This window comes from Thermobia domestica, chromosome 1, assembly GCF_964235325.1.
Source record: "Thermobia domestica chromosome 1, izTheDome1.hap1.1, whole genome shotgun sequence".
In the NCBI taxonomy this organism is placed as follows: domain Eukaryota; kingdom Metazoa; phylum Arthropoda; class Insecta; order Zygentoma; family Lepismatidae; genus Thermobia; species Thermobia domestica.
Genome location: NC_137454.1, coordinates 164,962,060 through 164,974,501, shown reverse-complemented (window position 1 = coordinate 164,974,501; position 12,442 = coordinate 164,962,060). Strand labels below are relative to the sequence as shown.

The 12,442-nt window shown below is 32.0% G+C and overlaps 1 protein-coding gene across 2 annotated transcripts in view; it reads left to right on the top strand.

Moving 5' to 3' along the window:
- LOC145690684 (protein SERAC1) overlaps nt 1–12,442 on the top strand; it is a 192,344-nt gene that overhangs the window by 120,887 nt on the left and 59,015 nt on the right. For both annotated transcript variants that reach the window (XM_081765825.1, XM_081765835.1), the window contains exon 4: nt 10,242–10,369. In XM_081765825.1, coding sequence (XP_081621951.1) covers nt 10,242–10,369 — 128 coding nt within the window. The remainder of the gene's footprint in view (nt 1–10,241; nt 10,370–12,442) is intronic.

Below are 12,442 nucleotides of genomic sequence, written 5' to 3'. Positions count from 1 at the left end.
GTATTGCAGAGAGAAGTTTTCCGTATAAGATATAGCCTAGTGTGACGGAAGACTTTGTGGAGGGCTTCTAAAGCTTCTTCCACATAACCGACAATCCTTTGGACTATTCGTCACTTCTTGGTATATTTAATTTCGCTGCTGCTTCTTTGGCAGCAAAGGCAAGCTCCTCTGCCTATTTAGTCGCTACAAGAGGATCTAAGCGCCTTTTCTTTGTTTTTACTGAACACTCTGCAAACTGTTTACTGGTTCTACCGCGAGTAGAGCAAGCTACATCGGTCTTCACGTTGCTGTGATACCGAGCAGTTATCACTGTTGAGACAGAGTCCGGAAGTGTACATGCACGATCAAACCACTCTTTATTTTTAGCTAGGAAAACCGACCAAACTCTGTGCGACATCCTCCATTTTTTTGCTCAAGGTCATATTAATAACTTATTAAATTTCTCTAAACTGTTGTCCACATCTTCCGAGGGGTCTTCAAGTTTATAACGACTACAAATAGCCTGCATGGTTTCCACTTTCTTCCGACTAGCACTGGTGGTTGTTATTCATCTTTCAAAAATGTCCTTGTTTTTCATGGCGTCTTCTTGCGCAATTTCACTAATTACAGTCAATATTGCGGACACTTGCACACGTACTATTGCTGAATCCAAAGGAAATCATTAAAGGAAGATATTCCTGCAGAGATCTCAAGACATGTTTAGGCTTTTTTAAGATATTCCAAATATACCAGTAAAAAATGATTACCAATCGTTCGTCGTAAAGGAAAGAACGTACCTGTGCTATAACTGCTTACTAGTGACAAAAAGTCTCACCTTTCGCTTTGGTCTGAAACACCAGTGCGATCGCTGTGGAGATAATGACTCAGGTCGGTTTAATATAGTAGTTGTGCATGCGAATTGTTATCTGTAAGAGTGTCATCTCGACTCGGGTCGGTCTAATGTGGTAACTTTGCGCGCGCCCTCTATAGACTGACGGGTTGTCATCAGTTTGTGGCTAGGGATTTCTGTCTTTTGAATCATTTGTGCTTCATACCGTGCAATTTGCAAGTCCGAAGAAAATTGTTTATTTTCTCATTTTTGTCCATTGGTCGAGACACTGTGGGGCGTTTCGAAACATGATTTTTCGAATTTTCGGTGGTTCATAACTCTGAAAGGAGACGTTTTTCGACCTATGTTTGTCAGAACTTTTTTCTTTCATTTCATATAAGGAATCACCTCCCAAAGTTTGTCAGTGGAGTTACCTACCACCCTGTATATATATATATATATATATATATATATATATATATATATATATATATATATATATATATATATATATATATACCAGATTAATGGGGCAAGCTCTGTTTTCGCTTGAAGTTCCCGTTGCAGTGCCTTGCCAGTTTGTGCGTTGTTGTGGTAGAAAATAAATAATGTTTAAACAGTATACAAGTTCATATCTTAAAGAAAAGGGCTTTGAGGAAGTTAAATCCAAATTATTATTATTTTGATCCTTAAATATGAGATATAGCTTTTAGTGACATTACTGTATAGTGACACAGTGTACTGTACTTCATTCTAGTGCCAAATTTTTGCTTATGCCTATTGGTTATTTGCTGGTCATACCTATGCTGTTCCCAATCATGAAGTCCAGATAATTTTTAAACATCCATAATAGTGCGATGTAACTTCTTTTTTTCTGCCGTATTGATAATAAACTTACATAAAAATATTCTAGATTATTGTTGCGGGGCTTCGAGTTTCGCCTAATATATTCTAGTTATGAAAACAATCAAAATTGTAACACAGTTACTATCCTTATTAGGCGACAGTTATTTTTTTTAAAAAAAATCTGGTTTATGGTCTCTTGTTGTTGGTATTCCTGCAAGTGGAGGTCTTTGGCGGGGAACAAGTTCGATGCAAATAGCTTGTGTAGAAGATGGCCTATGTCAGTGCTGAATATACTTCCAAATAAGAAGTAAATAGCATATTGACAGTCGTATAAAACATGTTCCATTTCCTGTTTATTATTATTATTATTATTATTATTATTATTATTATTATTATTATTATTATTATTATTATTATTATTATTATTATTATTATTGCAGAAAAAGTGTTTCTAGTGCATAGTTCAATATTTGAAAATATAAAGTGATATTTTCAGCAATAAACCAATGTTCAAATTTAGTGAGTTACTAAACTGTAATGAAATAATGTTACAAACTACCAGAAAGCAACAAAAATATAAAATTTATTTATTTATTTATTTTATTTATTTATTTATTTATTTAATATATACAACACAACAGGCTTAATACCCAATTACAGTGTTGTGTACATACAGCAAACGTTACATATATAAATTTCTTAACTATTACTACAGAAAATTTCTTGTTTCACACATGATCTGAACCTGTTTTCTGAGAGATTAAATACATCCACTTTATCAAGCTTATTTACAATGTCATTGTATAATTTACACAGCCTCCACATAGGGGATTTATATAAAATATTGCTCCTGGCCTTTGCACAATAAAATGTCCCTGTATTTTCTACTCTGGTTTTGCAAGTGGGAATCCGTAATGATATTTTCGAGACCAACTCCATACAGTCAATCTTATTGTTTAATAACTTGTATAAGAATAACAAGTCCAACATCCATCTTCTTTTTTCTAGAGTTTCAAAATTAAAGTTGTTTACTAGATCATTGTAGGAAAAATATTTGGGATAATAATTAGTTTTTTTATATGTAAGCATTTTCAAGAATTTTGTTTGGATGTTTTCTATTTCTTGAGAGTATTTTTTATTATTGGGGGTCCATATTGTAGAACAATATTCTAATTTTGATCTAACATATGTAAAATAAAGTGTTGTAAACGTTGTCTCACTGGAGAAATCTTGCCCTATTCTGTAAATTAAACCTAAGTTTCTATATGCGCTGTTTGTTATCATATCTATGTGTTGATTGAAATTTAGTTCAGGATCAAAAATAACGCCTAAATCTTTGACAGTACTTGGTTTAGACAATTTAGTTTTTTTCAGTGTATAGTCAAAAGTGATAGGATTTCTTTTTCTCGTAAAAGACAGAGATTTACACTTGGATACATTTATTACTAATTTGTTGTCATCGCACCATGTTTGGACTCGCTGTAGGTCTTGTTGTAGTTGTATGCAGTCTTCAGTTGAATTAATTCTAGAATATAATTTGAGATCATCAGCGAATAGGAGAATCTCAGAGTTTTCAATAAAAAGTGGAATTTCATTAATAAGTAGAAGAAATAGCAGAGGACCCAGATGAGATCCTTGAGGAACCCCAGACAGAGTAACAAACTTTTCGGTGACATGCCCCTTGTATAGAATAGATTGTTTCCGGTTACATAAATACGATACAAGATATTCTATTGCCGACTTTGAAAAGTTTAGGCTTGTTAATTTCGCCATTAGAACATCATGATCCACGACATCGAATGCCTTACTGAAATCGGTATAAATAACGTCTACCTGGCCGCCTTTGTCTAACTCCGTTGCTATAAAATTTGTTACAACTGCTAGGTTTGATGCAGTAGACCTATTGTGTAAGAAACCATGTTGATGTATAGATATAATTGGCTTAACGTGATTCAGAATTCGTGTATATAAAATACTCTCAAGAATTTTGGCAAAAGGAGATAATATAGCTATAGGTCTGAAGTTTTGTATTTCGCTTTTATTTCCAGACTTTGGCACTGGACACACTAAACTTTCTTTCCATAAGTCTGGAAAAGTGCCTGTTCTTATGGACATATTGAATATAGTATGGAGCGGATGCTTGAATATATCAATACAGCCTTTGACAACATACGGAGGAATACCATCCGGTCCACATGACGCTTTTGGTTTGAGTGCCTTTATAGCCACTTCAATTTCTCGCAGTTGAATTTCACCAAGTTGAAAGTTGTCCAACAGGCTAATGCATTCCGTCTTGTTAGATATAAAACTGTCTACGTCATATTTTGCTGAGACATTGTTATAAACAGATTGAAAGTAATGCGCGAAGGCCTGAGCAATCTCACTGTCCTTATTTAGTTCTTTCCCATTGTAAGTAAAGGAGGCTGATGACATATGCTTGGTTTTGCTTTTGACAAAACTCCAAAGTTGGCCCGGATCATTATGAATAGAAAGTTCAGATTCTAGAATGAATGTTTTATACGCAATTGATATGTCGGTCTTTATCTGTTTACGTAACTCATGAAATTTTTCACGATGATATAGGCTTTCAGTTATTCCACTTTTCCATTTTTTATGATGATATGATTTGGATTTTATTTTTCTAATTATACTATAAGTGAACCAGCTCGGATAATTTCCATTAACATGTTTCTTACGGGGAATACACATACTAAATACATTATTGATCATGTTGTAAAAGTTGTATAGCACATTATTGATATCATTCATTTGCAAAAGACAGCCCCAGTTTATTTTGTGCAGTTCCACGTATAATTTTTTAAAATCAGCCTTCTTAAAGTTGAAACCAGATGCTTTAGTTTCTCTGTTTTCTTTCTTTGTAACGTTTAATGGGATAGAGACACTTATTGCGGGATGGTGTCTGTCTTCCTTAGCAACAAGAGGACAGTCTCTTTCAACGAGAACCTTATCAATATTTGATAATACCAAATCTAAAGTTCGGCCATTACTGTTACGAATATTATTAAATGACGCTAAATCATATAAGGACATAAAGTTATATAATTTTTTACAATTTGTTGTTGATGATAAGAAATCAAAAGCACAACCTGTTATTTCAGGAATATTGAAATCCCCTATGCAGAGAATGTTGCTACCTATTGGGCAATTAGTCTCAATAAATTGATAGAATTGTTCATATATTACTAAACTTGATTCAGGAGGAATGTATACTGCACATATGAATAATTTAAAACCGTGAATTACAAGTTTGACAAGAACACATTCAAAATACAAGTCATACGAATTAACAAGATATATATTATGATTATAGTGTGTTGCTATTATTACACCCCCTCCCTTACATTGATTAAACAGTTCGAGATTTCTATCCTGGCGGAAGACTTTGTATCTATTGTCAAAGAACTCTGTATCGAAATGATTTTCGGTTAAGAAACTTTCAGTGATTATAATAACATCATAATTATTTGAGAGTACATTTGTATAAAATTCTTGAGCTTTGGAACGCAAACCAAAAGTATTTTCATAGAACACCGAAAACATATATATTTGCTTCAGAGACTTAACTTTCTGAGAGGAGGGTTCATGCATGTTATGTTTACAGAATCCGAGTCTCGAATTACACTCAGCTTAGAATCCAGAAAATCTGTGGGAATTGAAGTAGCCAAATCTTTGAACAGGCGTATATTATGCACTTTTCTTTTTTCTTTCGTTTCTCTCTCTTTTTTAAAAAAGAAAAATGTTTTCAGAGAAGAGAAAAATACTATTATAGAAATACGATACATATGAAGAACAAATTAATATTATGTATCTTGTAAAGTAATATATGAGACGCTCGGTGCACAAAGGATTCAAGTCCACTTTATGTCATTTTGGACACATTTTGCATTTAAGATCTGTACCTGAATCTCCTTTCAGCGCTTAAAAGATTCATGTCCAGATATTATAAATAATTCTTATAATGTGAAAAATGGTATTCACTTTTCCATGTATTTAAACGGATCATACAAACTTAAAGTCCTTTTTCTCATAGTTTTGGTTAATTGGATTTGAACCCCTTCTCCTCTGAATGACCCATATGTTGCATTATATACCTAGGTGATTTAGATCAAGATGGATACGTTTTGAGGATTTTAAAAAAAATGCTCATCTTCCTAGTCTCACAACTTCACTGTCCTTCTTCTTTAGGGAGATGATATTATAATATATGGAACATATCATGGCATGTACGAGTACTAATAATGCAACATGTACTAGCAAAGCAGGGAATGCACATTTACTTCGCTTTTTCTTTCCTGTGTCTATTTACTTGTTGCATCTCGTATATGCACTTTCAGTTTCCACTGTTTCATCTTATAGTTTGAAACTAACAATTTGTTTAATTATATTGGAAGAAAATACTGAAAAATTGAAGAAATTGTAGATAGAAAGCGTAATTTTATGAGTGATACGAATGCTTTTGTGAGTAAAGAACAGGAATGTATGATAGCATAAATGAAATGAGATAAGTGTGTGAACTTCCGTCGACAGAATTTGCTAATGATGGGAAACATTACTAACATATACTATGGTTGAATCAGCAAAAAAGATAAGGACAGTAACCTGGAAGCCTTCATTTAATGATGGAGATTCTACATAGATTAAAGTAGACATAAAGTAAATAGCAGTAGCTGAATTTCGAACATTATGAGTATCAGGTAACGACACGATGTCATGAAAGGAACAGAGCTAAAAGTCTCGGCTATAGAGGGAATGTTAAAAAGTAAAAATGAAATAAAAACATGAAAACAATAAAATTAAACCAAATAAGTATACGAATTTGTACAGCAAACTAAGATTTTAAAAAAAGCGAGTAAGCATGTGAACCATACAATACTTATAAAGATAATTTACAAAGAAGAAGAAGAATTAGAAAAGATGTAGGAATTTTAATATTTTATAGGGAGATAGGGGAAATGGAGCGAAAAAATGCCACATAGACACTAAGGATGAACAAATGTTCAGAACAACAATGAAGACACGTCAAAAAATCATGCTGAAGCAGGGAAATACCAAAATTAACAAGAAAGCAGGGAAACACATCTGCTCATATACAGACGTATAGATTGTTTTAAAGTAGAGAATGAAATGACAACGTAATGACTCCCAAATGTGCACATTGCTAATGCAAAGAAAGCAAAGTGGTTTTACTTTAATCAACATATTTTGAAATTCGTCAGAACACTAAACTCGAAAGATATTAGCATAATACAGTACGTTAATGCAATGTTCCATTGTATTTCATTAGATATGATTAGTGATTTTTGGTGATTTGTGTAACTTTATTTTATGGCCTGTATCAACTTTACAAATGTATTACGTAAAAGAATATTTGTGCCACTGTTAGGAAATGACTAACAACAATAGATGCAATCTGCTAGGTAACAGTGTATTTTTGTACATGGTACATACATATTTTTTCAACAAAATAAAACTGTAACTTATTATTGGCATTTACCGTCATACTTTTTAGCGCCACGAAATTAATTTTTTAATTTTCTCGAAAACTACACATGAGAATTTACCAAATAAGCATGTTATTTTGTTCAGCTGAAAGTGATCTATTGACTGATATAATGTCTTAACTTTGAACAATACATTAGTTAAATAAAAATTAAAATGTAGGAACAAATGACAATTTTAGGCTATACTGTATCTTATTAATCATGATAGACATCGTCGTTTTGCTGATGTCACAGTGAAAAGCTTAATGCGAGTATATTTTATCTTACTCACAAGTGCTATGAGTTTCTGTACAATATCAACTTTTATGTTTAAAGATATTCCTTTCTCCATATGGGCAAAAAGTACGTATGAGATTTTACATTCACCGATATCATTTTCATCAGAGCATAAAAAGATCGACTAACGTGTATCTCATTTTTGAGCAACGCCTTTCGTTAAACGCCACTAATATTTTAGAATTTTAGAAGTTATGTCACTTTATTCTATGATTTCTGTAACCTTTTTGTGGTAACTTAATTACAGCTCGGTGTTAGGCGTGTCTAATCATATAATTATGGTTACATTGTTTTAATGTGCACAGTATTCTTACTTTAATAAACTTAATTTTTCTGTTATTTCTTGTAAGTCTACAAACATTTCGCGTTAGGCGAATCAATTTTATTTCTGTAAATTCAAGATTCGTCTACATTTTCTCTTGATCTTTCATCTGTAAATTCAATTGCCAGATGTTATTAGACGAATCTTGATGACCAATACGAGTCCGCCTGTCGTTTCTTGACGTCAGGTTGGTGTGTAAGATAAAGGATACGGTCATAATTATATTTCTATATGTGTGAATGCCCTCAATATTCTCAATAACATTATTCTTTATATTCGTAATTGTAAATCCAAAAAGAAATAATAATTACGCTGATTACATAACTAAAAGGAAAGTGACCTTCGAATATTAAATGTAGAGAAATGTAACGCGTTGAAACAATTCTAATTAATAGTAAACAAAGTAGAAATGTGACTTTACATATTTCTGTACAAATAATAAAATGATGCTGCGCACCAAGTCATTCAAAACAGAAATAATAATAATAATAATAATAATAATAATAATAATAATAATAATAATAATAATAATAATAATAATAATAATAATAATAATAATAATAATAATGATAAATAATTTGAGGAAATAAACCAATCAATCATAAAGTATGCTTTCCATTTGATTATACAGTATTTATGCTTTTCTTGAGGTCAAACTTTTACACGTGTCATGTTCGAACGTATCTTAAATAGAAATCTCCGCAATCTAAAATGACAGTGAGTAACAGTAATATTTCGTAGTTCGTGGGTTCGATTCCCACTGGGAGTAATTGAGGGCTGGACCCCTCGTTAAATTCACGCTTTAAGCTGAAAAAGAACGTTAGATTTCTGTATATTTAATAAATCGACCAATAAATGCGACTTTTAACTTCAACAAAGTTCGTGAACTATGGTGCTGTGTCTCAAAGTTTTCAGAAATGTATACACGTAATATTCTACTTCGAATTTTGTACTCTTATTTAATAACTATGCTTATTCTAATCGGCGGTTAAGTGGCAGGGACAATGTTTCCCATGAGACAAGACGTGCTTTTGATATTCGAGACAACGTGATAGACAAAACAATTCTCGTCTCGGTTTCGAGACGAGAATCGAGATACGAAAAAAAAAAACGACGAGACACGTGGGAAACACAAGTTCACCCAAGTTCACAAGTCTTGGATCTCAAACACTGTTTTATTATTAGATGATTCATAGTTAAAAAACTGTAAGTCCATAAGGTGATTGTACGAGCATAATGAAGAGCATTTATCAACATTTATAGACATACAGATCATGAGTATACACAAAATAGTCGTGTAATTAATATGGTTTAATGTTGTTATATCACACCCTTCGTAGACTTTTCGTAACGCAAGTGTATTCTTATGACTTCAAGAAGAAATTGATAAAAAAAAAAAAAGGTCAGGGTGAAATTTTGTATATAAATTTACAAAACGAGACGGGAAAGGCTTTTTTTTTTTTTTTTTTTTTTTTTTAGAATTGATACGAAACTAGATCTCTAAAAGTTTACAAGACGCACGAGAAAACCGTGCCTCATCTCGTCTCGTCCCCTGACGACTCTTTCCCTGTGTAGTGGTGACCGCTGAAGACAGCGATGTTCTGAGGGTCGTCCACCGTGACGGCCAATATGAGGAAATCGCAGCTTTACTCTAACTTTTGTATTTAGAAAAATACATACTAAATAACAATATGCATAAGTTAGTAAAACCCCAAAATATTTTGAAGAGATGAATCAGAAAACGTATTTTTTTAAATACGGAAGTTTATTATTATTATTATTATTATTATTATTATTATTATTATTATTATTATTATTATTATTATTATTATTATTATTATTATTATTATTATTATATTGGTAACAAAGAATATGGCCTTCAAACTCTTATAATAGAGACATTATATTCTTTATATTATGTATCAAATAGTAGCATAATCAGTCTATCTCGTATATTGTTTACTGCAAATTTTGCATATTTTTTGAGTAAATTCTTATCGGATTTTAACAAAAATCTTTCACAAAACTTGAATAAAAGTATTTAAATATTGACTTTACAATGTTACGATCTTGGAAATTGATTATGTAACTTCTTCATTCAGTATTTTGTTGAAAATGCTCTTTGGTTTGCTATCATCGATTAGAAAAAATTATTGAACCCTGCGTTACAAACACACATAGCCTATTTCTGTTACAATTCGCATCATAACAGTGGCGTACTAAGAAGTTCGTCAAGGAGAGGTTCAGCTTCAAAGTTAATATAATTTCAGGTGTTTGTATACAAATCCTATTATGGTAAATGTTTAAGGTTTGCATAATATCTTGCTCAAGGAAGGGGCTTAAAACTCCGAAGCCCCCCTGTTCTGTACACTACTGCAATAAGGTGTTTCTGGCTCTTTAATATTGTTAGACTCGTATGACCCTGAAGGAAAAAAAAACTAATTTGGTTGATTATTTTCATTTGCAGATCGTCGATGACCCAAAGAAGTAAAGAAATGATGGACTCGTTATTAGAATTAGGTGTGGGATCAAAACCCATTGTGTGGGTGGCACATTCCAAAGGAGGACTCTTCGTCAAACAGATGCTGGTAGATGGTGAGTTACTATTGTAATACTCCTTTAATAAAAATAGATTAACAAATATATCATTGTGGTGTTTCTTTACCGATGCAGAAACCCCGCTTTTTGTTGAGTACAATAAAGGCTTGAGCAAAGAGAAGTTTTTAAAAAAGTTTCTGGTGTATTTCGTCGTCCAAGGTATGACAGTAGTTCAGTGGTAAAACGTTTACTTCGAAAATATGTCTCCGTGTTCAAATTGTGGCAACATAATTTGGAGTTGTAATGGACAAACACTGTTGTTGTGGAATTTCTGTTTTCATAGTTCCATTATCTCACTATTTCTCTCTTTTTGTTATTATTTTATGTCTGTCTTTATTTCTTATTCTTTAGTATTTATTGTATTATTTTTCGGGAAATATTAAAATTACATATTTTATTTAATTCTGCAGCAGTGACAATTAGATTTATGTTATGACTGTATCGAAACCATCTATCTTCCCGCTTAATAAACATTCTTCGCTCGCTCTTCTCCTGTGCACAACACCGCTAATAAATATACAGTATAATAATAATAATAATAATAATAATAATAATAATAATAATAATAATAATAATAATAATCTTCCGTTTACTTGCGTGCACATTTGAATATAATGTTTATAACAATGAAAAAGAGGGGAAAACCAGCTGTCTCTGTCATGATGTGTGCATGCAACCAAAAAAGTCAATGAATTTTCTGATCCTTTATTTTTTGTCTTCTTATTTCTAATTAGTGTCTTTTTTCCTTATAAATTTGAACATTGATGAAATATTACTAGCGCTATCAGAAGACAACAATCTCGTATCAATATTCTTCTAACTCCTAACGAAATGTCTCTAAATTTGAAGACAGATTCTGCAATTTATAGGTCTACTAATAAGTGAATTTGGGTCACTTCCGGTCAAACCGGTCGAAAGATGAAGAAATCGATTTTAATTGGTATTGTAGATCACAGTTTCAAACTTGGTATTGTTGTTGTTGCGTTAAAAAAATGCAAAGTTCCTGCGTGCAATGCCTGACTATGGGATGTTTGAAGGTTACCTGCTATTATCTATATTCCGGTTTCCTTTAGTCTGGTTTGTTATGTAGTATATAGTAAAATAAGAGTATTACGAAATTTTGGGTCCCCTCTGAAATTAATTTGTTGTAGTGAAGTGTTATACTGAAGGAAGTCAATTATCAAGTACCTGTTGTTATATCTAATTCAAAATCTACACGACTTCAACATGAATTTACAGACAAAAATATAAAATGTATAATTACAAACAATGAAAGCATATAAGTGTAACAAAATAAAGTGTAATCGATTAGCATGTACGAGCTCGTGTTCATTCATTCCTTGTGCATCTGTTTGTTTTAAATAAAGGTACGTGTTAAACAATTCTTAAGGTGGAATGCCATGTTAAAATGAGCGTATACATAATTCAAACAAATGCGTAATAATTGCAGCTAACTTTTAATACTTTACAGAAAAAAAATCTATATTGACTCCGACTTCGTTGCTTATTTCTTATATTGGAAGATTCGCAAAGCTTGTTTAATGAAATAACGCTAAAATAATTTTATTATTTTGAAGTCGCTATCCTGCTCCACTGATACTATGGATAATATGATATAAAGTTAAAATTATTATCTGAATAATAAAAATAATGTAATAACAAAAATATTTATACAACAGGGTGAATTTCAATTATATTCTGAAAAAAAAAAACTTAAATATTTGTTTTAAAAAGGGGATATTTTCATCGTTATGTTCGAAATTCGTTTAAATTAAATGTTTTTTTTTTAAATATATATTAAATAGGTTGGTTGGATGGGTTGAAGTTTAGCGTCTATTTCAGTACCGAGGCTGTACAAGCTGTAAGCCTAAAGTTTAAAATAGAATACACAAAAATCTCCCTCCGAGAATCGAACCCTAGACCTCGTGGGAGATCACATCAAACCTTGCATCGTATTCGTGGGTTTTCTCGTTGTTGTTTTCCTTCTGCATCCTCACTCCACTAATTATTTCACAGTCATTCACTTTCATTAATTATTTGTCTCCTTAGGTTATAGGCATTAGTGTGGGA